Source organism: Falco rusticolus, chromosome 10 (genome assembly GCF_015220075.1).
Source record: "Falco rusticolus isolate bFalRus1 chromosome 10, bFalRus1.pri, whole genome shotgun sequence".
NCBI classification, from domain to species: domain Eukaryota; kingdom Metazoa; phylum Chordata; class Aves; order Falconiformes; family Falconidae; genus Falco; species Falco rusticolus.
Genome location: NC_051196.1, coordinates 24,192,340 through 24,219,899, shown reverse-complemented (window position 1 = coordinate 24,219,899; position 27,560 = coordinate 24,192,340). Strand labels below are relative to the sequence as shown.

The window sequence follows — 27,560 nt, the reverse complement described above, 5'->3', positions numbered from 1 at the left end:
CCTCTTTTAATCTATAAAGAAATAGTTAGCAAGCTTTTAAAAGTATGGCCCCAACACACATGATAAAATCAAACAGATATTTTCTTTAAAACTTTCTCACGTAGTTAAAAGTTGACGTTACCTATTATGAAGGAAATTGAGAGCTTCCTACCATTCAGAAAATTGCTTAAATTTGATACTTTACCTGTGATAATTGTCTCAAGGAGCATAAAACCAGCATGAATGGCTGAGGCAATTGAGAAATTCTGAATAGGAGGAGAAACTCTGACTCTTTCCAAAAAGCTTACAGTCACAGCTTGCTGGGAAAAGCTGTGAAATGTGCTGAGGGGCTTTGTCACTAACATGATTATGCAAAGCAGATGACAGTAATAGCGCTGCCCTGCCATCACTTACAATGGCATCTGCTCTCTTTCAATTTTATGTAATTTTCATTGAATTTAGGTCCTTCAGGTTGCCCTGCCATAGGATTCATGTGAAAATGAAATCCTTACTCTAAGCAACTGATGCAGTTGAAGAAATGGGAAGTGTTAAGGCTGCTATCCATTATGCAAAGGGCGGAAGATTAGTCCAAAAATGCAGAGAGAAAATCTATTTAAATGTGCAAGTTTTCAGTTACTTCCATTCCAGAAAAAATTGAGGTTATCCTAAAGAGAGGTCTGTATATCACAGCTGGCTTCAGAATACTCTAACATATGTGTTCAGATGGGAATTCTGATATATATGTAAAATTGCTTACAGACCCAACCCAGCAAAAAATGCATTCCGGTAGGAATCTGAGGTGGAGTTTGGAGTGAATGCTCACTTCTGCTAGCTTGAAATAGCAGTTTTGGGATAGAGGCTACTGAGTGACATCAATAAGGGATAAAGCGGGACCAGTAATTTAAAGGTTGACAGTGGTGTTAGCGAAGTAGTAGAGCACACTGGCCAAGTCAACCTGTAGCAATCCACTATAAATTCCCCCAATGACAGAGTTTAATTATGTGGTGCTCCTAGGAGGAAACAGGGCAGAAGGTGGTAATGAGAATTTTGGAGTGCAGTAGAGAACTGCTGATCCAGCAGGCAGGTTTATGCAATTAAGTCTTTCATAAGGTAACATAATTTGCCAAAGTCCTTAAGCAATAGCTCATTGACATCACTGATTTTTATATCATCCCTGTACGGTTTATAAAATCACTGGGTTATGGTATACAAGCAGCAATGCACTGAAATGAACTTCTGCCTACTGAATCAGAAAACAAAAAAGTGGCTAAGTGTATCAGCCCATAACAAAAAAATGGCAGGTATTAACTTGGTCATATTGTTAGTTGTATCTGTTCATTTTTTACAGGAATAGATTTTTTAAAAATATATATATGTATTTATATTTTTATATAGCTATGTCAGTCGTGACAGTGTTGTCTGCAGCCTTTCTTTAAACCTGTTTATTTATTGGAGGGGTTTCTTTCCCTCCCGAGACACCCTAGGCATGCACATGGTGAAAACTGACATATCGTTGGCTATGAAGACAGAAACACTTCCATGCTTCAGATCTAATCCAAATACTGTAAATTACTGATATAATTACTTCGGTATTTTTGTGCTGTTTTAGAAGGAATAAGTGGCTTTGAAATATGTGCTGTAAATTACAACAAAAAAAGTAAGAGTTGTGGGCCTGAAATAGAGTAACCAGCTGTCTCCTGTCTCCTCTTACAGGTGTCTCCTGAAGTGCCACATAAACAGAAATAAGAATACACCCTTGTAGTTTAACCCCAGCCAGCAATTAAGTACCATGTAGCTGCTCGCTAACTCCCCCTCCCCACAGAGGGATGGAGAGGAGGATTGGGAAAAAAAGGTAGAACTCATGTGCTGAGAGAAGAACAATTTGATAATGGAAATAAAATTATGACAATAATAATTGATTATGATGATAATGAAAAGGAGAGGGAAGAGGACAGGAATAAAATCCAAAGAGAAGGGAAAAAAAACCCAAGCGATGCACAGTATAACTGCTCACCATCCGCTGACTGATGCCCAGCCAGATCCTCCGCAGCGATCAGCCCGCCCCAGCCAACTCCCCCAGTTTATATACTGAGCATGACGTCCCATGGTATGGAATGTCCCTTTGGATAGTCCAAGTCAGCTGTTCTGGCTGTGCCCCCTCCCAATTTCTTGTGCCCTCCAGCTCTCTCGCTGGCAGGACCTGAAAAACTGAAAATTCCTTGACTTAGTACAAACATTACCCAGCAACAACTAAGAACATCCGTGTGTTATCGTTACTCTCACACCAAATACAAAGCACAGTGCTGTAGTAGCTACTGAAAAGAAAATTAACTCTATCCCAGTGAAACCAGGACAACACTATATGCAATTCCAACTTCACTAAAATAAATTGATTTATTCTCCTTTAATTAACAATTAAGCATGACTACTATTCTTTTTTTTTCAGTCAGTTTGTTTTAGGATTATTAAAGATAGTGGTATATTGATTGAAAATGGTGAAGGACAAGACTCAGAGACTTTAGGCAACACCGGACAAAGTCACTCCTGGTCCAGGACAGCAGCATCTGTCTGGCTGAAGGCAAACTCTGACCCATCTTAAGAGCACCTCCTACCAATAGAGCCACTGCAAATATATTGATGATTTCGAGAATCCAGTTTCTTCTCCATGTGGTGGACTTCACACCCAGTGAAGGTGTGTGAAGTGTGTGAAAGTGATTAATTCAGCTCAACAGATAAAGCTCCATCAATAATGTTGCTTTATCAAGCATTCCTTACTGCAAGTAATTATGTTCTTTGCACGTGAGGATAAACCCAGAATTATACGGCTCTGGTTTGGTTCCGTAAATCAAATGCAGGCTTGACATTTTAGAATCAAAACAGAAGTGTTTGTAAAACAAAACAGGAGACAGGACAGGCCTGTTTTCCATGACTAATGAGGAAAAAAGATATTGTTACTAGCACTCTATGGACTCTCTTGTTTCAGAAACATGGTGAATCTAGAGACATATTTCTATAAATCAGACAAGTTCAGATGTTCTTTGACAAGTTACTTGGCTTAGGCCTGGATGATGCTACTGACTTATCATCCCTGCAAGCCAAACTCCAAACTACCCTGATGTTTCCACAGCTTTCTGTAACACCAGCAGTGCCTGGCCGACTGCAGCTGCAATTTGTTCCCAACACCCCAGTGTCTGCCAGCGCAGAGGGTCTGCCCAAGGAAGCAACTTAAACATCACCCAGGTGCTGTAGCCTAAAGTATGATAATGCTGCTGAAGGGTACTTGTGAGTACCCTAACACACTCAAAGCTGAAATGCAAGAAAAGGGCCCTAACAGAACCTCCCAAACAAACAGTTCTGTCAAGGTTTGTATGTGCTTGAAGGAGCACACGTGCTTTATGAAAATCTGCTGCCACCCTCCGCCACAGCGCCAGGCTGAGCAGGGTTGTCATTTTAATGTCAGCTCATCAGGTTTAGTGTTTGTCTTGCTTTCCTTCTGAAGATCCTTTCTCTTTATGCTGGCTCTTAGAAGTAGTATTTTTGTTCTGAAAAATGCATTTTAAAAAATGCCCCAGAGAAGAAAATGAGGACCTGAACAATCCTGATCACAACACTGAAACTGTTGGGGAAAGGAATCCCTTCTAGATTTACGCCCACTAGCTGGGCTTGCGTGGCTTTAGTTTAGCAGGCACTTTAGGCACTATCAATAAAAATAACCTTCAGTAAAACATGGTATTGTCTTCCCATGTTGGTTTGGCATAGCCAGGGATTCATGAACTGGTTCTTGTGCTCACCTTGAACTGGTTCATTCTAAATCCACCTGTTCTTCTTTACACTCCTCTGTAAGCCTGGGATACGTTGGATTTATTTAACTGAAAAATCAGTAAGATGGCTTTTCCTTCTCCAGTCCCCGCACTGCACTGGGATATTCTAAAGCATAACAGCAGCAGTAATGAATACCTCTGTGCGTGCTTAGAGATGATTATTTGCACTGTTTTCAATCATTTTTCTAAGGCTTGCCATCTGATGCCCATCTAGTATGTAGCCTCTCTCTGCTGGGAGAATGAGCACAACCAATCACAAGGGAAAAGTTCAGTTCAAGAACATATGTCTCAGCAAACAGAATGTATCCTCTATCTGACAGCTGCTTCCCTCTTCCTTGTTGCTTCACTCCCCCCCTCTTATTTTGAATTACATTTCATATTTTTACCCCTGTAAGAAACCAAGCAGGCCTGAGAGTGAACTCCCCACTCAATGTCCTTGTTTAAAATAATCAAACACACCTTTTTGCTAAGAATTGAGGTAACTGGAACAAAGCCGGGACGTATCTCCTTGCCCACCATTGGAAGAGTCAATGATGCTCTAAAGGGCTGTGTGATAAGACTCCAACAAATAGGTTTATCTTTTTGATTCTTCCTTGTTGACAGGTTTAATGGGGAGCAAAGCACATCTATTTCAAATTATCTTCATTGGTGTATTAAAAGATATGCAAAATGATCAAGCTCCAACTTTTGGACAATTCCCCATGCAGCTCTTAAAACAAAATTTCCCGCAGATTACACACTGAAAAAAAACCCCAGATTTTGAAAGTACAGCTAAAGCTTACAAATCAGATCAGAACTCCTCTTTTCAGGAGATCTTCACCAGTCAGAAACGATACTATATTTGGAAATACTGAAATACGCCAAGGCACTGAGATTACTTATCTTGTCGGAGGATTTATGGACCTGAGAGTAATTTGGTGCAGGACTAGGCCCCAAAGGTACCGTACTCCTGCATGTAAAAACTATGTATGCCATGAAAATGGCATAATACTGTAGCTAATTACCCAGGTTGTCAAAAATTAAACCCAGCTATGGCTAGCAACACACATTCAGCATCAGGTAGCAGTGACTGCTGAGCCCACCCACCAGCTTTAGCAGGGATCTGGGTCTGTGGTCTCGAGCAAACGGCAGCACTTCTCTTTCTTAATTTCTGCAGAACAAAGCTGGTAATGCTCTCCAGGGATCTCAGGAGGTTTCATTCACCTATGTAAGAAAAATTCTGTTAGATTTTATATCAAAGATGTACTAAGCCCCACCACCACCACCACCTGCAAAGGTTAAGTGTCTGGTTTTAATGCAAAAGTATGCAGATGATATTCTTTTACAAACGTTCACATGGCGTACCAAAAATTATCCAGGATTCAGAATGAAGTTTCTGCTTTGTTATGGGCACTAAAACATGGTGTTCTAAAATAATGACAGAAATAACTGTAGCCATATTGCTTATCCCAGAAATCCACCACTTCTAGAGAGAATGCCAAATGCTAGGCATATTTCTCAGTTGTTGCAATCTCTTACAAAATATCAGATTGTCTCTCCAGGGGGACACGACCTGATCCAGCAAAGGGCTGGGCATCCTTACTTGATATAACAGGCAGCCAGGTTTCTAAGGCTGAAAGCAAGAAGAAAAAGAGAGGAATTAAATTGTGCATGTCTTACATGACTAGTATCTGCTTAAAACCAAAAGTAAGATTTAAACTTGAATGAGAGGAGGATATTTTTTTCAGACTCGGAAAAAGCTGTTCAGTGAGGGGAAAAAATAACCTCTAAAATGTAAAGAGAGAAAAACCTAACTCTGGTCTGAATCCAGGTAGAGGCTGCCTGCAGCATTATTACAGGCTCCTGGATGTTTCCTAGAGGCACTGAAAAAGACAAGGACATTTAGACATAGGGAAATGTAATTATTTGTGATTGAAACAAAGTAGCAGCCAGTTTATGCATATATTCTTCCTGTTGAATTAACATTATTCTACCAAATTAAATTATTTTCATAAGCTTTTGTACTTTCAGAGGTAGCCATATGTTTTTTCACATTCTGTTTCACGTGCTACTTTTTTTAGTCATCAGAACTTCACGACATAAAAATTGCTATCTGAGTTGACACGGTTATTCCCTCTTGATGATAGTCTTTAAGTAGAAGCATAATATGACAGATGAGAGTGCTGAAACTCAGTGTTACACACAGACTTAAAAATAATAATAAAAAAATTATTCCTGCAAAACTTTGAAAACTGTTCTACGGGGGAACAATTTTTATACTCTGTAATTTATTTGCTTTTCTTTCTTCCTTCATTTTTCTGTGCCTAGAAACATGTGTATGAAAACAGGAATTTAGCTGTTGAGGAACTGATCTACCCCCGCTGTGCAGTCATCACAGGAAACCATAACCCTCTCTTTGGGTAGCAGCTTAAGACTTGGGTAGCAGCATAGATCAAATAAATATTGGAAGATTAAACAGGTCTGTGATCCATATTGGATTTAGGGCTGGACTTAACTGGAAAAGCACGCAGATTTGCACCTGAGATCAGCAAAATCTTGTTGATAGATAATTTTGCCTCAAAATGAAGAAAATGGCATAAAGCCTGAGCTGTGTAAAGGCAGGTGCAGCACAACCGTGACAAAGGTACAGAGGTGACAGTAGCCAGAAGAAATATTCCTGGAGATTCCTGTAGTCTTGATGCAGAAAAGTCATTCCAGCACGACCTCTGTCACTGCAAGAAACAGTTATTGCTGGAAAAATTTCAACAGCCTCTAAACCAGACTGGAGCGAGAGACTCCTTCCCATTTTACAGAGGCTAGCCTGAACCCAGCTGGAAATGAGGATTTGTAGCCAGGATCCACACTACCAAACTTCCCAAGGCTTCACACGTGAGGTTTTGCCTTTAATTCCTCTCAGATGTTTACTTAATGCTACATTATTCTGTTTTGGGTGTAAGCATTACATCAGGCCTTAAAGAATGATACGGGTCAAGTTAATTCTTTGGACAACAAAGGTGCCAAAAGTTTACCATTTTTGAAAATTGCATCTTTCCCTTCCTGCTTTTTGTTATTTGGAGAATTTTCATTAAGGTAATCCCTCTTTGCTTGCAAGTGTTTGCTCCTACTGCATTATTATTCATCCAGAACAGTCATTCTTTGCATATGATTTTTATTTGCTATTGGAATAAGTTTAATGCTGCAGAAAGGATTAAAATTTCGAGTGAGGAGTGAGCAATAGGCAAACTTGATCACCTGAGCAACACAAGGCCCACTTCATGCCTGTGTATCTAATTATACCTCACAAGGTAAAAAAACCAAACCACCCTATCGATGAAGGGACAATACATTCTCTTCCTTGCCCAACAAAATGGGGGTTTTCACACCTGACATAATGGGGAAAGCCGGTGGGTCCCGCATCTCCCCAACACGCTGGGTGCCGTTATTGACAGGCATCGATGTCAGGGTGACAAACACGATGCCGTGGCCCCAGGGACAAGCGGTTCGGGGACCCTGCCGCGCTCGGGTCCCCCCCAGCGCCACGGGAGCTGCCCCAGCCAGGCCCGGCCCGGCCCGGCCCCGAGCCCCGGGGCGCCCCCCTGGCCCCCGCAGCCCCCAAACGCGGAGCCGCAGCCCCGCGGAAGCCGCTGGGGACCCCAGCCTGGCACCGTCCCCCAGCCGCCGGGCCCGCGCCCCGAGCGCGGCTCCGGAGGTAAATCCGCCCTGCCCCGGCCGCCCCGCCCCGGCCGCCCCGCCCCGGCCGCCCCGCCCCGGCCGCCCCGCCCCGGCCGCCCCTCCCGCCCCGGCCCGGCCCGGCCCGCGGCCCGCCACCCCCTCCTCCCCGCCGGCAGGAGCCGCTGCGGGCGGCGAGCGGGGCGGGGGGCGGCGGCGCGGCGATGGGCGAGGCGGAGGGCGGCTCGGCGGCCGCTGTGGAGAAGCCGCCGCTGCCCGCGGCCGGCCCGGGAGCCGCCGCGGCGGTAGCTGCGGCCGCCGCCGCCGTTGCAGCGGCGGCGGCGGCGGCGGCAGCGGCGCCGGATCCCGGCGTGCCGGCGGAGGAGGCGGTGGTGGTGTGGAGCCCGGAGGTGGAGGTGTGCCTCTTCCACGCCATGCTGGGCCACAAGCCCGTAGGTGAGAGCAGGCCGCGGCCTGGAGTAGCGGCGCTGGCCGGGAAGGAGAAGCGGGCGCCGGGCCGCCCTGGCAGGCTCCGGCCGGGGCCCCCTCGGCGTGGCTGGCGGCCCGGCCGCGCCGCCGTGCTCCCCCTAGAGGGCCCTGGGTTCCGCTCCCGCGGCGGCCGGCCGAGGGCCCCGGGCTCCTCCCGGCGCGGCGGGGCCTGCGGTGCAGCAGGCGCCGGGCCCTCCCGGCCCCCCAACCGCCCCTCCCGGGGCCCGGGGCCGGCCCTCCTCGGCCCCATCGCCAGCGCCTTTCCGGCCTTGCTGCTGCCTTACGCTTGGTTTCGGTGGTTCTTCAGGCAGAGCCCTAAACCCTCCGGCTGCGGCCGCATGTCGGCATTACCGGGCGCACCCTCAGCCCCTGCCCAGAGCAGCCCTGTAACGCAGGGTGCCACACCAGCCAGGCCGGGTTGCCCACGCTGCTCTCCACTTCTCATATAGCGCATGATTTCCTTGTAACCATGGGATTATTTATTTTTTTAATTGTGTGCTGTAAATAAAACATTTCAGAGTGTTTAATTGCATTGAATTCTTCCCCCAGGTGTGAACCGCCATTTCCACATGATTTGTATCCGAGATAAATTCAGCCAGAATATTGGACGGCAGATTTCATCCAAAGTGATTTGGGACCATCTGAGCACCATGTATGACATGCAGGCGCTTGTGAGTATAAAGGGTTGATGCAGCCACAAGTCTTATTTCTTACAGCTCAGGAGTTTTGATAGGCCAGACTCACTGGGCCTGTCATACCTTTCATGTTACTAAGAATGATGTGTCTTTCCAGGGAGTAGATGGGACTTTCCTGTATAAAAGTACAGTAGGTGGGAGACAACAAAACCCACAGAGGTTTATGTGTTGGGTTTTTTTTTTTCCATACTGTGTTCTGACTTTTTTTACTAACCTTGCCTAAATACTGACCTAGCAAACGTGTACATAGGTACTTAAGTGTCAGATAAGGAGGTTATAGTGTCTTTACATAAGAATTTGCCATGTTTGGGTTGCAAAAATGATCTGGAACGATCATGAGTCATGATCTGAATTATCTTGACCTTAGTAAACAGTTCGACATCGGAAGCCTCCTGATTCTCTAATGCCTGAAGTGTCTTGTTAAGAATGATTTAGCTACTAATTGCATGTAGAATAGAATTTGAGATAGCACTTCTAAATCCAAATTAAAGTTTCAACCAAAGTTATTCATAGATATGTTTCTTTTCTTTCTAAGCACGAATCTGAGATCCTTCCATTCCCTAACATAGAGAAGAATTTTGCTCTTCCTGACGAAATGATTCAAGAAGTGAGAGAAGGTGAGATGCAATAGCAGTCTCTTATTCTTGGTGGCTCTAATCTCATCTCAGAATGGATAGTTTAACAAAACTCCCCCCAAAAAAGAATATAACGTGTCAGTCCAAGGCTGTTAGTTCAGACTGGTGTGCTAAATGTATTGGGAAAAGGAAGTGTTAAACAGGTACAAGTTTATCTCATTAATTCTTAATCAGCTGACTGAGGGAAACTATCAGGGAAAGGATTATGCTGCTTGTGCTGTTCGTATTCTCATTATCAGCCTCTGTGATGGACCGCTGTAGGAGACAGGCCTAGCGGGGGAGTTAGACCTTTGGTCATATTCCACACAGTATTTCTCATATTCTTAAACGTAATGTAGATGGGATGCTAATATAGCACAATCAGGTTCTATTTATACCATTTAGATTCAGCTTCTCCTTCTGGGTGTATGCAAAAGATCCGTGTGTTTCACTGATGGTAGTTTGCAGAGTGAAATGCAAAATGTGATTCTTTGCAAGGTGATTAGTAGTTTATTGTGGGGGTTTTGGACTTTGTTGAGACAGCTGTAATATTACATCAGACCATAATTTTTGCTAAAGTGGATGATCTGTACACTTTAATACAGTTAATTTTATAGCAAGATCAGTTTTTTAATGAGTAGGAGCTATAAAGCTGAAAAAAAACATTTTCTGCTTTTAATTTGTATGTGATAATCTTTCTGTGATAAAATCTTCTGTACCAGTGATGACATAAGGCAGTTATATAGCAGTTCAGCTAACATTAAAAAATGTATACCAGGAATAAACTTAGTGAATAGCTGCAGTTTCAGTAGCTGGAGAAACTTGCTTTTTGACTATGGACTTGTACCTTATGCTAGTATAACAGTCTCATTTTTAGGCTATTACCATCTTTAATATGGTTCATATATCTTATTTTTAAAAGCATTACTGGTTTTTAATCTCTGGTGATAGATTTTGCATGAGGGTTTTTTTTTTCTGTAGTTGCATTAAAATTAATTGAAAAAAAAACCAATACAAAACATTTAGAGGCGTTTGTATAGATTCACAGTGTTTTCAGAGTACTGTGACATCACCTCTGTGTTTTTACCTTCTTGGGATTTAGCTACCTCTTTCTTCCAGATCTCTTTCACTCATGATAAACCTATCTGTATTGTCTAATCTAATAGAAATATGTGGCAGTTTGACAGCAATCTTAGGCTGTGCGGGGAAAGCTGGATTTTCAAAGTTTAGTTGGACGTGTGTTACTTGGTACTGTTACTCAAGGTAGGTGCTAGGAAGTTCAAGCATCTGCCGAAGGAGTTCTTGGCATATGTTAGACTACAGTGGAATGCTTCTCAGTTACTAGGTACACTAAACTTTACTAAAAATTCAGCATAAAATTATAATACAGCTAAGATGATGTGATATGTTTTTCCTATTTAGCATTGTGCTTTCTTTCTGTTAATAATTTCAGTGGAACTTCTTGACATGGGACATCTTCATGTTCAGTGTTTTACATTATGCTTGTAGTGTGCTTGGACTCGTAGTGGTTTCTCTATCACAGTGTTGAGGAACCTTTCTAATTTACTGCTGAATGCTGCACTGTTTGTTAATATTATGCACATATGATGAGGCTACTAATCCAGAAAAAATACGTACAGTTCTTTAAAACTATCTAACCATTGCTAACAATCCTTTCTGTAGGAAAAGTAATGATAGAAGAGGAAGTGAAAGAGGAAATAAAAGAAGAGATGGAAACACATGCAGGTCCAGAAGAAGGTAAATTTGTAACTCTCTACTGTGTAATACGAGATTGAAAAACAACTGTAACTCTGAGAAATTAATGTTAAAATGTAAATGCCAAATATGGTGTACTTCGTGATTTGTATTCAGACTTAGTATATGCTCATGCCAAGAACTAGAATAATTTAAGAATGCACAGAGTAAGCAGCTGCTGGTATCTTGATACTTGAAAAGTTTCTCCTTTGCTCCTATGTGCAGAGTTGTATAGTTTTGGAGTTTTTTGGTTTTAATATGTACTTGACAAAACCCTGGGAGCCTGAAGTAATCTAAGGATCTCTGAAAGAAAGTCAAGTCCGGTCTTGGTGAACCTAAATACTCTGTGTTAGGATATTTGTAGTCTTGGGGAAAAATAGGGCCTATAAATCAAAGAAGATTGTAAAATTGTATGCTTAAATGGGAAGGCGGGCAGAGTGGGTTTTTTATTTTATTTGCATTATCTTGCTTCTTTTAAATATAAGGCCTGTTTTCCTAACGCTGCTGAGAACAAAGTCAAATGTGAACATTAGAGATTCTGCTATTTACCTTAACAGACTAAGTCAACTGTTAATTATAGAATTTCATAATATTTATATCACAGAATAAGTGGTGTTTTAAGCTTGAGTGTAATAAAAGATCTAAACGTGTATTTTAAAAATATATTAAATTTCACATTTTGGGTGTTCAGTTTTAAAATCTCTCTATAATACCAAATGTAACGACTGTTGCTGATCCTAAGTTTCATAGATTGGTCCTATGTTCTGTAAGTGTTCCTATTAAGTATCTTAATTTTAAGTGCTGTTTAATTCCAATTAATGAGTTTAATTTTTAGCCTGTCAAAATACATGCCTGTCTTTAAAGCAAATAATAAAAGCAAGATGTGCCTTTCTTAGAGAAGATTTTTCCTTTGAAAGTGAAAGTTATACTTAAATGGTGGTTAACTATGCTGAGAATTGACTGGTTTGAGAAGTTTTATGTATTATAAAGAAATTTGATATCACTTTGCCTGTGTGTATGACTCTGATCTGGAATCATTACTTTGATCCTATTTCAGTTTTTGCACCCTCTGGAAGTTTAGGAAAAACAACTGAAAAGCCAAGCAGCAAAGAGAAAGAGAAAACTTCATCAGATTCTGGGTCCAAAGAAGGATCTGATAAGAGGAAGCGCAACAGAGTCACTGAAAAGGTCTTAAATGCAAACAGTAATCCTTCCAGTCCGAGTGCTGCAAAACGACGCAGAACATAAAGCGAGCTGGGAAAGAAGTAATAATATGGAACGTGAGGAGGGAGCAGTAAAAACAAGTAGCAGGATAGTTGCTACATAAACTTTTTGAGAAAGGAAAAGATATCTGAGCCGGGTATTTGAAAAATCTGCACATTGGCTTTATCCATGCAAGACTTTGTCTGTCTTTCCTGATGTGTTGTCTAGTCAGCACCGAGTAGCTGAGCGCTGGCTACCTTCTCAGGGCATTGGGGGAGAAAGCTGGCAGCGTTAAGAGTTCATGCCTGTGTAACAGTTCCGGTGGCTGCATTTCAAACAAGTAACACACTCTGTCTCAGCCTAGTTCAGTGAAACGTGGAGCCTCCATTCATGAAGAGCATAGTTTTTTTCTGTAAATGTTGGGTCGGTTTTTTGCCATCGTTGCTGTCTGTGAATGTTACAGACTCTCTGTGGGTAACATTGTTTGGCCATTTTACTTACCGCAAAGGTAGCATTTGTATCAGATGTCTGAATCTTGTTAGTTCAGTAAAACTAAAGTTCTTTTAAATACAGGTAACTACTGAGTTGAAGTATTCTTTTGCTCTGTTGGAGGAACCTTTACTTCTTTCACCCTCAGTGACATAACATTTTTCAGTCTTTAAAAGTTTATATACCATAAGTGAAGTGAAAATGATAATGCCCCTAGACAGAATAATTAATAAGTGTCCTAAATAAAATATCCAGTGATGTCACTGTAAGGTTTTGTAAGGGATCAGCTGAGCTGTGTGTGAACCTGGAGGTGTTGCTTCATCCATTTGTAATATAGTAATATATAACGGTGGGGTTTGTACTTCATTATTTATTTTTTTAAAGCAGTTTTCATAGATGTTAATGGAATTGCTATTCCAAAAATGTTAATTTTGTTCTACGACTTAAGAATCTTACTGACGTTGTAATGCTTATCTTTTATATGCTAGAATATTAAGATTTGATGAAGTTACTATTTTTGTGTTGTGAAGAGATGGACCGCAATCAACAAACACGTGTTAAATGGTGAAAAAAGTAGGCTGATATGTTACTGAGTTTGTTTGACCGTATAACTATCAGTTAATGAAAAGAAGAATTCCTTCTTAATCTGTCAGTTTTGCCTTCAAGGTGAGGAACTAGGATTCCACTAGTTTTTGCTTTTATTCTAGGTACGTAGCCAAGTTCTTGTCTGCCTTACGTGCTTCACTTGTTTTATACCAAGAATAAATTTGACTTGTTTTTATTTTACTAAGTGGTAATTGTTGTGTAACTGGATTAAAATTTGGCCCAGCTTATTTTGAAAGTTCTTTAGGTTCCTTGTGCGTTTAGTGAAATTGGTCAAAAGTGCCTACTGAGTTTTATCTTGGGGGGGGGGGGGGGTTGGGGTGTTTGTTGGGTTGGGTTTTTTTAAACTGACTTTTCCTGGATCTTATGAACTACTACCCTTTTATTTCTCTAAGACATTTGATAAGAAATCCTGGCCTTCTGAACTTGATAGACAGGTTGCTGTAAGCTTCTAAACTAGAGGCTTTTGTCTTTTCTAACTAGCATCGTGCAGATGTGAAGTACTGAGTTGAGAAGATGAAGTTTCTGTTCTAATTTCTTGGAAGCTCACCTCGTTACCCTCTGGTATGCACCGGTGAGCTCTAAAAGGGCAGAACTGCTGAGATGGCCACTGTAACCACTCTTGCAGCGTGGTGCTAGCTCACTGCTTTACAGTGTGAAATCGCATAAACAAATTCCACCCCGGAAGGTATGAAACGCCGTGAATGTAGTGCTGTGCTCCGATAAGCCTTGCAAAATATCTGGTGAGATACCTGCCAGCTGGAGAGCTCCGCGGAGCTCCGGCTTGTGGGAGAGGTGCTGCAGGTGTCTCGGAGGTTTTCTGGATGGGTAGAAATTGAACTTTTATAACCTTATGTGAGGAACCTCCTAGGTTTAATTTTGATGTTTAAGAAAAAAGCTCAGTTTACATGGTGGTATGATCAGGTTCCTAGGAGCTGTAATCCTGCATGACTTACAGATCTATTGTGGAAGTGAGTGCTGAAAGGTGAATTGCCTGTGTTAAGATTTGCTGTTTCCTTAAGAACTAAGGTGCTGGTTACTTCCTCATGATCTACATAGATCTTGGCCATAAAGTGCAGAGTTTGTAACTTTCAAGTCTCATGGCCTTGTAGGTAAATCCTTTTCATCTGGGCAATTCTGTTCAAAGTCTTTTTGCTATACTAATGAGATGGGGTTTAATAGCTTACAGTAGATGTGTCAACAGTGGTGTAATGAAATCGTTTTTAATAGCTTCAAGTAAAAATGTGTCAACTGTGGTGTAGCTTCCCAACACCATCCTTGAAGCAGGGGAAGTCCAACTTGGGATTTCACGGGCAATCCAGCAACACAGATTTATTTTTTTTTTTTGGAATTTGTTGGCTGTGAGGTTAGGTGCTTGGGAAGCGCGAGTGCTTTAGGCGACCCAAGCGCTGCAGCTCTCTTTTCCTCCCTTCCCTTTTACCAAATCCTGGCTTCTTGGGAAGATTGTTCTTTTATTCATCTTCCTGTAAGAGAAATATTACCTCATCCTATGGAAGGAGTATGTTTTTTGACATGTGGTGAAGTCATACGCAAATCTTGCTGAATTCTTCACCCTGAAGGACAGAGGAAGGCTCCCCTTACTCCGATATCTTGCTTCCAGCGGCAGTGGCTGTGTGTGGGCTGGGGGGTAGGCGCTCAGCGCTGCCCAGCGCCGCGGAGGCTGGCCCAGGGCAGGATGAGGCGCCCTTTCCCTTCGCCGCGGGGCAGGGTAGCTGCCGGGGCGGGCGGGCGCCGCGCGGCGCCGCAGGAAGGGGGCGGGGCGTGCCCGCGCTTCCTGCCCCGCCCCCTCGCCCCGCGCCCGGGCATTGTGCCGCGCGGGCGGCCCCGCCGCCCCCTGGCTGCCCGGCCCGCCGCGCTCCATGGCGGCCTGGGTCGGCCTCAGGGCGGAGGAGGAGGAGGAGGCGGAGGACGAGGCGTGCTTCTGGCGGTACGACTCCACCTGGGAGGAAGACGAGGACGAAGAGGAGGATGGCGGCGAGGGCGAGCCGGAGGGAGCGCAGGCAGCCGCCGGGGAGGAGCGGCCGGACGCGGGGCAGCGGCCGGTGCCGGGCTGGGCGCGGGGCTCCCGGCAGGCCCAGGTGGGTGCCGGCGGGGCGGGGCGGGGGGGCCGGCAGCCCGTTCACCCCAGGCCGCCCCGGGCCCAGCCGCCCTGGGTGCGCGGGGGTTCCCGTGCCCCTCGCGATTATCGCGGGCACTTCGGCGGGGGACGCTGCAGGCCGCCCCCGGGCGCGGTGGCGGTGCCCGTGCCCCCGCGCCAGGCTCCCGGTTCACCCCGGGGAGCGGGGGCAGCCTGAGGCGCTGAGGAGGGGTCGGGGGGCCTGCCCGGGCAGCGGCCGCTGGCGTGTGGGCCTGCCCTCCTCCATGGAGCAAATCCCTCGGGAGGGGAGGGGAGGCGGCTGAGGCTGCCGCAGGAGCCCCGGGTGGTCGGGGCAGGGCTCTGCTGGCACTGAACAGCCCCTGAGTTCCATTAGACTGCCGGGAGCTGGTGTATGAGATATAGATAGATACATATATTTCCTCCACCATTCCCTGTGGTCTGGGTACTTTATCCCATACACACCATGGCTGTTCTCTGTGCCACCTGCCAGTTCCCCGCGTTCCGATGGCCGCTGGGTTTGGCGTGAGGACACTGATGTTCTTCAGCAGCTCCTTGCTTTTAAGTTTTTTTCATGGTATCCTCATCTCTGTATGGTGGCCTTCCGTGTCTGCTCTTTCATCAGTAAAAAGTCACCACTTAACATCTGCTCGCTTTTAAAAATGAGCCGTAACTTTTTATTTCTTTCAGACGTGTTTTTTTTCCCTAGGGAGCATCTTTAGAGCTCCCTAGGAAATGTAGCATTATTTCAGAGCGACTCTGAAAACAAAAAAATACCCATTGGTATTTTAAAAGCTGCAGGTATGTGTGCAGTTGTAGGGAGTGAGGTGGCATTGCAAAATGCGAACACTTGTGTCTGGTACCTTCAAATAATGTTGATTTGAAAGAGAAGGAACTTTGTTAGTCTTATCTGAGGCTCCTGTCTTTAGCATCAGTGTTTTTGAGTTTGACACTGGGTGTCAGTAATTTCTTCTACAGCATTACTTGGGCAAAAGCGAAACTGTGTCTCTGGATTTCTCAGTATTTGCTGGCTTAGTGAAAATGCGTTACTGAGCTCCTCCCATTTCGGGGAAAGGGAAACTAACCCTTCGCTTGAGTTTCGTTTCAGCGACTCATCTGTATTCTTAGCTCTATGTAGGCAGATGAAGCTTTCCAATTAGTGCGCTTTTAAAGGAGTTTAATAATAAACTCCAATTTTTTATAAGCATTAAGATATTAAAACAGCCTCCCTCTTAAAAAAATTAATACATTCTGTGCAACATAGTAGTCCAAACGCTCATGACTTCCTACAAAAATACCCGCTCTGTACTTTGCAAACAAAATGGAAGTTGAAATACAGCAGAGGGACGCATCCATGTGCATCTCTGCATCTTCACGGAGTTAGACTGTATCTAGGCCTTGGCTGTGCACGTAGGTCTGTGAAAGGCCACAGGTATTCTAGGCAGAATAGCTGTAATACTTGAACGAGGGATTTCCTTGGAAGCATTTTGCTCTGTTTGAGAGCACGCTGTCAATTCTCTCTTGTACATGGCTGGAGTTCTGGTTATGTTCGCAAGTTTTAATGCCTCCAGAACATTCAGACTGTTCTTTTTGAATGTGTGTGTTCTTCAGGTATTTATTTTTTTTTTCTTAGAGGAACTTCTGGATTGTGACAACCCTCAAAACAAGGACCATTTTTTCACTCCAGTGAGTGGGCTTTTCAAACTTTGCCTTATAAAGGAGGATGTTGTCCCCGAGACTTACGGCCCCTGGAATATTGTTCTGCATCTTTAAAGAGAAGTTCTTCCTTCGGTGATGAGTGTGTAGTCACCTCTGTCTGACAGTGCCTGAAAATTTTTTAAGGGCAGTGAGAATGAATACAAAAAGAGACAGTAAAGCTTCTGTTGTCTGTTCATGCCTTTACAACCTGCCAAAGGCACGAATCAGCTTGCAAAACTGATTCCAGCTTCCACTTGTATTACACTAATTCTCATTCTTCTCCCCTCAGTCTAGATGGTATACTTTATATCTGAAGCTGCTAATGTGTTTATTCAATACTGAGGTTAGAATTTGTTTTATTATTTTCACTATGCACTTTCAAAATCAAATTAAAAATCTCCTTTTACCTTTGCATTTCACTTGTGTCTCTGCACGTAACTCCACATTCACGGTCTGAGGTTCCTGGGGTGTGTCTTTTCAGGTCTTTTGCATTTCGGCACTTTTAGCTTCTAAGAGCGAGCACTGAAAAACTTGGGGTTTGTGCCTATTTTAAAAAGGTTACCTCTTAGTCTGCTGTAATGCATGAGGGTTTGTGTTTGGCTGCTCAGAGCCGTATTTTAATAAACCCTGTAGTTCTGCCTTCTAACTCTCCATCAACAGAAGATTTTGATCACTGTTCTAGGATGCTGCTGTCTTTCTCATTCCTGTGTCGTGTTCACAGTCTACACGTTCTTTCATCCATTTCAGTTGCAGCTGGTTTCCAGTTTTTAGCCAAATATTGTGTTACCTTCTCCTGGCTTTGTTCCCTGCTTTCCTCACGCTCTGCACAGCGATGCACATTCTGACTGATGCGTTCCAGGTTTGGAGGGAGAAACCCACTTAAATTGCCTGTCAGTGCTGTGAGAAGTAAGGGGGCTCAATTGGCGTGGGCAAGTTTCAGTCTTGCAATTTAGTTTGTCTTTCTAAGCTGGAAAAAGGAAGGTTGTGTTTCTGTGTGGCTTACATGGAAGTTTACAGAGATCTAGGAACACCACCTTCTTGGAGGGAGGGCTGAGTTTTGCTCTCTTTGCTTCCCTATCTTGTTCTTTTTAATGCTGTGCTCTCAGATGCCTTTTGCCGGGATCTAGCGTCTTTCTGGACAAGCCTTACAGCATCTTGCACCATGGCATTGCACTCATCTCGGTATCTACATTTACTCTTCAGCAAACCAGTTCTTTTTCAAAATTGGAGCCAGTCTACTATTAGCCTATCCCGACTGTGTTAAAGGATGTTATTTTAGAAAGTTAAGTGTAAAGAATATCTGGAAATTTATTCTCCTGTAATAGGGAACAAGATTTTCATTAATTTGACATGTGTCAGAATTTCATGCTTGGAGTTGCAAAGTTATAGTCAAATGATGAATGTCATAGTGCTAAATCCCAGTCTCTGCTTACATCTCAGACAAAAGAATAATATTGATCTGTTCTTGCTGAACATATTTCTTGGCCTTGTGCTTGCAGCCTCTTACTTTTTTTTCTGTCGGCTGTGTAGCAAAGCTTTTTATAATTGTGTGCATTTCTGCAGTCTGGGTAGATTCTGGGGATGGACAGTATTGGATTTCTAATCCCATATGGGCCATGTGGCTGTAGGAAGTTCTGCCACCTATTTTGGTCTGTGTTTGGTCATCTATAAAATGGAAATGCGTTGTAACGTAGACGGGTATTATTTTAGGTCATCACAAGTTACTACTCATAAAAAACAACTTGAGCTTAATTTAATCCCTGTCACAGAAGTACGGGAGTGTCATAGTGTGTAAATGTATTTTTAAAATATAGTTTTAAAAATTCTGCATTGATGACCTCCTGCTGTGGGTAAAGATTTGATCTCCAAATGCTGTGGGTGCTTCGTAAATAAAAGTATTAACAGTCAACAGGGCAGCCGAATGGATGACTTCATTACAACAAGGTGTTAGAAAATCCAGTTCCTGTCTTAATAATTAAGGAACTGATGATCCGTGTTCAGTAGAAATTGGTGGGGTTTTATTTTTCTCTGTGCAAATGAGGTTAAGAAGTATGAAATGAAGTTGAAAGAAACACCTTGGGAGAGCATTTGTTGCTTCTTTCTTCTGAGTTTCTTGAAATACTTACTTTGCAAGAGCCTGCACATCTTACCTGTTTCACAAAGACCCTGCTCTTGCTGTGAGCTGGTGTTGAATGCTCTAATCGCAGTGTGCTTCGATTTGGGGGAGTCCTTTTATTCATGAGCAGTCTAGTTCATTTTGGTGGTTCTGCCTTGACAGAACACTTTTAAGCACTTTCATAGCTTGGGGCAAGATGGGTCAGCACTCAGCAAGATTAAACCTGTGTTGCTTGTGAAGTGTTACAAAATCTCTTAAGATTGAAGTAATCCACTGTAAAAAAAAAACCCACAAAAAACAAACCAAATTTATTATTCAGCTAAAATGCATTTTATATTAAGTCTTACTTGCAACTTCCATTTCTCTGAACTTCATGGAAATAAAGGTGTTCTTTGTGATCTCTGTGTAAATGTGACAGTTGGAATGAACCTAGCACATCTGTGTAGCGAGGAGAACCTGTTACTTAATTGTCAGGTGGACGTGGCACCACAGGTTTTTCTCTATAGCAATTTGAATTACGAATAAAATCAAATTTATTCAGCTGTAACTAGTTAAACCTGTTATTTGGCAACTAATAGGGGTCACGTGAGTCACTGCTGTGGGTATTTCATATATATTTCTTGTATTTTATTAGTGAAGTTTGGTTTCAAAACACTTCAACTAAATGCCTTTTATTTGTAGGACCAAAGATCAAATTCATCACCGCTGTCTTGGAGAGGTTTTCAGGTAGGCTTGACGTAAAGTTTGGTTAGTTGGAAGTATGAGCGATAATTGTGATGATGGTTGGAATGGAAGTCCAATAAAAGAAATATCTAACGTAACAGTATGGCTCTTATTATTGTCCACTGTCCAGATCAGCATAATACTACATCAGCAAGGCTGCTTTTGAGCGTAAAGCTAAGATTAAAAAAAACTTTATTTCAATAATGTTTAGAGGCAATGAGAATCTTGAATTTAAGGGATATTTCTGCATCTTAAATTCTACAGTTTTGAACTCTGATCTCTGTCTTGACTGTGGTATAGAGTGACTCAGAGAATGAGAGGTAGGGCTTGGTTTGTCCTGTTTTAAAACCTTTCAGTTGAGGAAGAAAATTACATTTTGCCATTTGGGATTTCCAGCTAGTTCTGACTATTTGTGTAGGAAAACTCAACAGGGATAAAAGATATGCATAAAACATAAAGAACTTGATTAACAAGACTAGAAAGAAAAAAAAATATTTTAGTTAAAGGACGTGGTGTGAACTTCTCTTAGTCCAAAGTTGTCTTCAGGAGTGCAGAGAAACAATGCTGTAGCAAACTGGCTGGGTTTGGAGGTGCTGGGAGCGCAGCATGAGGAGCATAGGAGAGTGATAGGCAGGGATACGTGTGAGAGATGCTGAATTCAGTCAGTGGATTATTTTTTATTTTTTTTTAGAAGACAACTTTAATCTGGATCTCTGATCTGTCTCTCTTCTCTAGTTCTCAAGCGGGCGCAACTGGAATGCAGCAAGAGACTTGCAGAGATACAGACATCATTACCCGGTATGGACTAAATAATGACGCGTATACTCTTGGGCTGTTCTTCATTGCATGCTAAGTTTAGGAACAGTTTCTAGATTTGAAGGCACCCTTTTGTCTTTACATTGACAAGCTCAGAACCTTTAAAGCATTCATTTGCGAGGGGGAAGGGATGATGTGCGTGTGGGTGCATCAGAAACAAGCTGTTAATTCCCAAAACTCATGTCAAGGAATTAGCTCGAAATATTTAGGAAATGTGAGGGAAAGCAAGGAGAAGTGTTGAAGTGAATGCTGCCTTTTTAAAGATCACTGCTTGTTGATTTCTTGTTCTCATCTCCAGGGTTTGGTAGAATCAGAAAATGAGGAGGAAGAAGACATGTGGAACTTAAGCTTTTATAAAAATGAGATTTGTTTTTTGCCCCGGGGTGAGTACCTTGTGCAGTGACTGATGCAGTCTGCTGCAGCTGGTTTAATTGGTGAAAGAGTAGCTTGATCCATGTGGGACAATTACTAAAAAAACCCACAGCCAAACAAAGCACACCACCAAAACCAAAACAAACAAAAAAGCCACCAAGAATTTCCATTTTAAAATGTCTTGTTCCTGCTGTATGTGCCTTACTTTTCTGTTTAATGATAGGAAACTAAGATTTTTTTCTTTGAGTTTACCAGGTTGGTTATCTAGTTAGATAAGCTAGTGCCTGTATGCGAACACCTGGCTCTGGATAGTAAGCTACCTTGGGTGGCTGGCTAACTTTAATATTCATTTGGTGTCATTTCTTCTTGCCTAACTTTTTCCTTTTCTTCTCAGGTTTGCATATTGAAAATCTGCTTGAATCTTGGTGGGACAACTATGAAGTTCTGGAAGAAAACCATTCTTACATACAGTGGTAAACTGTCTGCTTGAACATAGTGACTCTCTTCAGTTGTGCCTCTTCTAAGAGTCCGTTGTATCTGTGTTCCTGAATTCAGTTTCCCCAAAGGTTCAGAATTGCTCCTGAGCGAAACCCATGTCCACTTTATTTTTATTAAGTTATATCCTTTTGGAAACAATGCAGTGGAAATCTGGAAAACCAGACATGGGTTACCAGTGCAGCTGTGGCAATAGATCTCAGTCATGGTTGGTCTTACAGGGTATTGCAGATCAGAGTATTAGAGCAACAAAGAGAGATGCAGATAAGCAAAGTATATTGTTGTCATTGGTGTGGACAGTGCTTTTATGGGAGGGGTGTATTTGTCATATAGTAAACTACTTCTGTGTCCATAAAGATGTGAGGACTCCAAGAGATGCCTCTGATACCACAATTTTTGAAATCTTTTGTTTGTTTTTTTAAAAAAAGGGTACCCTGGGCTGGATGTCGTCTTTGCTTATCTGGTCTGAAAATTTCTTTCCCTTCAGGCTGTTCCCTTTACGTGAACCGGGGATGAACTGGCGTGCCAGACCACTCACATGTCAAGAAATTCAGGTATTTAAAGCTTTTTTCTTTTTTGAGATCTGAAGGATGTTAGGATTTCCCCTAAATGCCTTACATTTGAAGTCTAGGTTTTCTTACGTTGCTTCCTTGGGGCCCTAGTGTGAACAGAGCTCACTCAAGCACTGTTAAGAATTTGTCTGTCTTGTGTCTGCCAGTGGCTACACCAACAAATGAAATGCTCAGTGATAAAATCAAGCCTTGTTTGTCACTTAGGTGCCCCTTAAACGAACTGGTGCAGGTCATCAGGGGTTGCAGCTCGTACTCATTAGTCTGTCTTGTTTTCAGGCCTTTAAGAAGTCCAAGGAAGTTATGCAAAGGTTTATACGTGCTTATCAGCTCATGCTGAGATTTTATGGGATCATTTTGACCAATGAGGAAACTGGAGAACTTAAGAGAGCAGAGAATTGGGCTGAACGATTTCAAAACTTGAACCGGTGAGTCTGAGCCTGTGTTGATGCTGGTGGTCATTTACTACAGCCAGGTGCTTCTTTGAGAAGAAAAAAAAAAGTCAAAGTCAAGAAAATGCTCAGCCCTTGAGGAGCAGATGCTTTTTGTTGATAAAAATGTTAGCTAGCTGAAGTATATTTACCTTGGCTTAGCCTCTGACTGCAGGTCATCACACTCTGTGACTTTAGTAAATGACAGGCGTTATAAGTAAATGAGTTGAGATTGATTTTCTTTTGTATCCAGCACAGCTGTGAACAGTAGGCTTTGTTCAGGTTGCTCTCCTGAAGGATGAAATACAGACTTGGAGATGCTAATATTGGCTCTAGCAGAGCTTGTGTTTAAAACCATATTTTAAGCAGGAATCGCTGAAATGTTTTCACAGGTAGCCAAATTGCCTTTTAGTATTCTCGTAAACAAACTACAAAATAGGAGCATTTCCATATGCTTCCCTGATTGTTTATAAAACTGCCTTAATGTGTGTAAAATGCTTTAAATCCTTGGTTGAAAAGTGTTTTGCGAATTGATGGTTTTTCATACTACTTTTTATTTTTCTTACTTACACTTTTTATACCACTGCAGGTCATACCGTAGAGATAGTAGTGACCCTTCATATTCTGGTACCCCTAATGCTGTTAACAAGGGCTCTAAGAGGACTGGGCATACTCACACAAGAAAAAACCAACTTGAAGACTGTCAAGTATTTAAAAAAAAAAAAAAAAAAAAAGTGTTGTGTCTGGCTTAAGTCCCTGAGTCACGGATTTCTGGCAACATCCTTACCTGCCTGTATCCTTACAGTTTTTTTACGGGCTTACCCTGCAGGGTCACTGTTAGGGATAGGACACTGGGCTGCATGGACTTGTGTGTCTGTCAAGTGGTGGCTGGTATCTACTGGTGAGTGATGCAGAAAGCCAGAACCGTTCCAAGCAGTTGAGGTGATTAATCCTAGCAGCCCAAGGAGGACTAGGAAGGTGCTGCTGAAGGCAGACAGCAGCAGTCGGTGCTTGAAAAGTAAGCCCGCCTGTATTCCCATCTGCATTATCAAGTAGTCTTTAACAGACCGTGGCCAACAATGCACAAAAACATTTTGCAGATAGCCTGGAGGTTCGTAGTGACAGGTAAGACTTTCACTTAACTTTGCTTATCTGTTTTGTTCAGGTTCAGCCACAACAATTTGCGGATTACTCGCATCCTGAAGTGCCTGGGAGAGATGGGTTATGAACACTATCAAGTGCACTTGGTAAAGTTTTTCCTAACAGAAACTCTTGTTAAGGAGACGTTACCAAATGTCAAGAGAAGTGCCTTGGATTACTTCCTGTTCACCATCAGAAGCAAACAGAAGAGAAGAGAACTAGTCCACTATGCTTGGCAACACTTCAAACCTCGGGGCAGCTTTGTGTGGGGGCCACATGATAAACTCTTGAAGTACAGACCCCGCTCTGCTAGGTCACAGCTGCACCAAAAGGCTGAAGATAAAGAGGAAACACCTGGTAAAAAATGTGATGATTCTGTGGAAAAGGATCAGAACCTGTCCATAGAGGGAGAACAGAAAGCTGGAGATGCTGCAAACTTGCAGCCTAAAGTGAATGATGAAGATGTAAAAGATAAGTTAAGTGAATATGTTTCGAAGGGAGATGGTGAAGAGGAGGAAGAGACTTCACTTACCCAGCAGGAGAAGAAGGATTTAAGCAGTGAGGCTGAAGAAGTGCAGGGTACAGCAGAGAATGATTGCACAAAGGAGAGCAAGAAGAGAAAACTGGATGCAAATACGGCAGATGCTAAAAAGAGTGGACTGTTGAAAAGCCCTACTGATATTGAAAACATTTCCCGTAATCTGGGAGAATGTGCAATTGATGGAGAAATCCCTTGCTCAGTTCCGCTTTTACAAGCAAAGGAGAACCAGGAAATACTGAAAGAAGATGATGCAAGCACCAAAGACTCAGCAGTGCCTGAGACTGCTGATGCAGTTGTGAAACGGAGGAAAGTTGATAAAAGAACATTGAGAGCCAGGGCATGCAACTTGGCCATAAACCTGAACATGAACCCGAACGTTGGGCCCTCTGCCTCCAGTGCCAAGTTAAAGCCACCTGCTGCAAACACTGAGGCTGAAGAAGAAAATGTCAGTGGGGAAAGCACAACTGTGGAAGTGACAAGTGAGAAGCGTGGTGGTGATGCACATGGTGGGGATGTGAGACCCTCAGTTGGTTCCAGGCTCCCCAAGACTGGCAGGACTTCTTCAGTAAGTGATGGCTTGGAGTTGAGTGGGGATCAAGTCAGAGCAAGGAGTGATCAGAACCACTGCAGCAGCACATTCCTGGGAAGCAAAAATGGGGTAGATGGGGTAGAACAGCATAAAAAGGCAGAAAATGCAAATGAAAAAGGGCAGGCAGAAGTCACAGGCAACAAACAAGTTCCAGAGAGTATTGAGCAGAGCAGCGTGGCATCCACGTGTCCTGAAGAAGACAGTACTGAGGTTGCAACAGAAAAACGTGAAAGCTCTGAGCATGCAGCAGAACCTGATGAAGAGCAGGTAGCGGCAGAGTTGAGACCGGCATGACAAGCACTCAAGCAGAGATGACACTGCCCTAACTGCTGGGAGCCAGCTTTGGTGATTTGGATAGCAGAAGTACCTGGAAAAATAAACTTCCTTTGGGCTGGTCCAGGGTAGCTCCTGTCTGGCTTTCACCCTTCCACACTTTTTTAAAAATCATCTGTAGTAACTTCACTGAGATCCAGCCCTTGGTTTACCCTAAAGAGGAAAACTCCGGTCATCTTCATGGACAGGCTGTGTCCTGTTGCTGGTTTTTTTATCTGATGTTCAGGACTGTCTTGGAGCAACAGGCGTTTTTGCACTTTGCTTTGATTCTGGTATGTCCCTTCTTAAAGAGAAGAGGAAAACTGATCTGTTTCCTTGTTTGAACTGGTCAAGTGTTTATTAAATACATCATTTTTAATGTAAGACAGCATGACCTAATTGGCCAGGCCTTTCTATTACCATGTAACTTCTATTTATTATTGAAAGGCTGTACCTTTCGTGGAGATTTATTCCTGGCAAAGGTGCTGTTTACCTAAAAGAGATGAGTATATACATTTCACATCATTTAAGAGTATAGTTGCCTCTCCTCCTATAAAGAAAATTAGACTTCAGACTGGGATACAATGCATAGTCAAAATGTATCTGTGACCAGTAGTGACTTGTTTGTACAGACACTGTTCGCTAGGGTGCTAAGTACTGAGCATTTATTCCCTTTATTCCCCCCAGAAGTTGCTTTGTAGGGCTTGTTAGTGTTTTTAAGAATATGGATCATCTACTGATTTTGAAGAGGAAAAACCTTCAGACTTTGCATAAAGCTGCCTAGAGCTCTTCTTCCCCAGGCTTTTCCACCACTTGCAGACCCTTGATAGTCTTCCACAGGTATTTGTGTCCGCTACTGGTTCAAAGGTCTGCCTTCCTCAGTTGCCAAAACAGAACAAATAGTTGTCGTTGCATTTTTGGGGGCTCTGCTGTTAATTCGCAGTGGCCTGTGGGGGCTCTCTTTTCTGCAGGCCCATCGCATGAAGTTAGATGTGTCAGATTTAACCCACTTCCTAGTTAGAGCAGGATTGTTTTACCACTAACGATTAGCATGTCAGGCGGTGAGGGCATGTTAAAGTGCAGCATAGCTGGAAACCACTGGGCTTTGTGGGGCAGTTAATTGAAACTTTAATTGGAGGGGTATGCTTGTCTGGTTGATTTATTTACGGCCCTCAAGAATTTACTTTTAGACCTTGCCAGCTATTTGCCGGCCTCAGTGTTCCTGACCTCCCTGTTAGCTGCTCTGCCTGACTTACGCAGTATTCAACCAAGTCTGAAGGAGCGTTAAACAATTTAGCACTTCTGCTCCTAGAGATTTACAACAGAGGACCTGTTTCATGAAGCAGAGGAAACAGTTTCCACCAGCCAGAAGGTCTGGACTCGCTGTTTGCTCAGATTGTTTGGTTTAGATTTGGGGATTTTAGGTGCTGTTTGTGTAGGAGATGGTTAGAGGCTTACCAGCTTTGCCAGAGAGCAGATGCAGTAGCCTGTGCGATGTTCATGTTTTTCCTCTCTCTGCTACAACTCTGAAGATCTTTCAAGGAATTTGATCCGTGACTCGCCAGCCCAGACTGTAGGTCCTGATCCAGCATGCCACATACACGTGTGGGAATAAAAATCTGCAAGCTTAACACCTAATGGTCGTGGTCACACACGTGCTGGAAAAAGGCTTTAATGTTTTTAAAATAATTTTTTTCTTATGAACAAATGGAGTTAAATAGCCAATAAGAATACGCTTAACTACAGATATAAATACTTGAAGATGCTGAGTGAAAATTATTTCATAAAAGATTCATAAGAAATTGTTAATCATGGCTTTTGTACAGATTTATAGTAATTTTCTTATTTAATGAAATTTTCATTGTGAATATGTGCTCAGTTGGGGCATAGACCATGTATCTTGTTATGGTGATGTGTGGTTTGTTTTTGTGTTTAATGGGGTGTCCCTGTGAGCCCTAGTCTGGAGTGCTCAAACCAAACCATTCCCTATCATGATCCGGTTTAGAGTTCTGGCTGTAGGTGTACGCGTTGAGTTCACAGGATGTTTTCCAGTTCTCAGAGCTGTATCACAGAGTGTGTTACGTTGTCACCTATTAAAGCATGACTTTAATGCATACCAGTTTCCACTTATGTTTTTTTTCATCTTTGAGAGCAGGGCATGACCCATCGTGTATCTGTCACCCCCCCACACACACACCCCCCACACCCTGTAGCTGTTTGCTGGTGCTTGGGCACCTCCAGCGAGTGGGTGCGTGGGGCTGTCCGGCGTTCCCAAGCGGAGGACTGGTGGGCTCACCATGAGATAAACCTGCTGCTTGTTCCATGTGGAGATGATGCTCAGTCTTC

General features: G+C 43.0%; 2 protein-coding genes across 4 annotated transcripts; both read left to right on the top strand.

Moving 5' to 3' along the window:
• Positions 1-7,633: 7,633 nt before the first annotated feature.
• LOC119154887 (MRG domain binding protein) lies at positions 7,634-13,479 on the top strand. The gene is made up of 5 exons (XM_037402870.1): positions 7,634-7,904; positions 8,487-8,608; positions 9,168-9,249; positions 10,930-11,004; positions 12,059-13,479. The coding sequence occupies exons 1-5, from the start codon at positions 7,673-7,675 to the stop codon at positions 12,247-12,249; spliced, it is 702 nt and encodes a 233-aa protein (XP_037258767.1). The 5' UTR covers positions 7,634-7,672; the 3' UTR covers positions 12,250-13,479.
• Positions 13,480-15,121: 1,642 nt separating this feature from the next.
• OGFR (opioid growth factor receptor) lies at positions 15,122-27,328 on the top strand. 3 transcript variants are annotated; one of them, XM_037401698.1, is made up of 9 exons: positions 15,122-15,395; positions 17,400-17,453; positions 19,908-19,952; positions 20,685-20,747; positions 21,064-21,148; positions 21,532-21,610; positions 22,120-22,186; positions 22,481-22,629; positions 23,798-27,328. In XM_037401698.1, the coding sequence occupies exons 1-9, from the start codon at positions 15,177-15,179 to the stop codon at positions 25,194-25,196; spliced, it is 2,160 nt and encodes a 719-aa protein (XP_037257595.1). In that variant the 5' UTR covers positions 15,122-15,176; the 3' UTR covers positions 25,197-27,328. The 3 variants fall into 3 exon arrangements, with proteins under 3 accessions (XP_037257595.1, XP_037257596.1, XP_037257597.1); XM_037401699.1 differs by lacking the exon at positions 17,400-17,453; XM_037401700.1 differs by lacking the exons at positions 15,122-15,395; positions 17,400-17,453 and adding an exon at positions 15,662-17,098.
• The last annotated feature ends 232 nt before the right edge of the window (positions 27,329-27,560 follow it).

Excerpts from the sequence above, each read along its gene's own strand:
- LOC119154887 (XM_037402870.1), top strand. The coding sequence starts at position 7,673 with ATGGGCGAGGCGGAGGGCGGCTCGGCGGCCGCTGTGGAGAAGCCGCCG. Across the intron at positions 7,905-8,486 it reads GCTGGGCCACAAGCCCGTAG|GTGTGAACCGCCATTTCCAC; the intron begins GTGAGAGCAGGC and ends TTCTTCCCCCAG. Across the intron at positions 8,609-9,167 it reads TGTATGACATGCAGGCGCTT|CACGAATCTGAGATCCTTCC; the intron begins GTGAGTATAAAG and ends TTTCTTTCTAAG.
- OGFR (XM_037401698.1), top strand. The coding sequence starts at position 15,177 with ATGGCGGCCTGGGTCGGCCTCAGGGCGGAGGAGGAGGAGGAGGCGGAG. Across the intron at positions 15,396-17,399 it reads GGGGCTCCCGGCAGGCCCAG|TCTAGATGGTATACTTTATA; the intron begins GTGGGTGCCGGC and ends TTCTCCCCTCAG. Across the intron at positions 17,454-19,907 it reads TGTGTTTATTCAATACTGAG|GACCAAAGATCAAATTCATC; the intron begins GTTAGAATTTGT and ends TTTTATTTGTAG.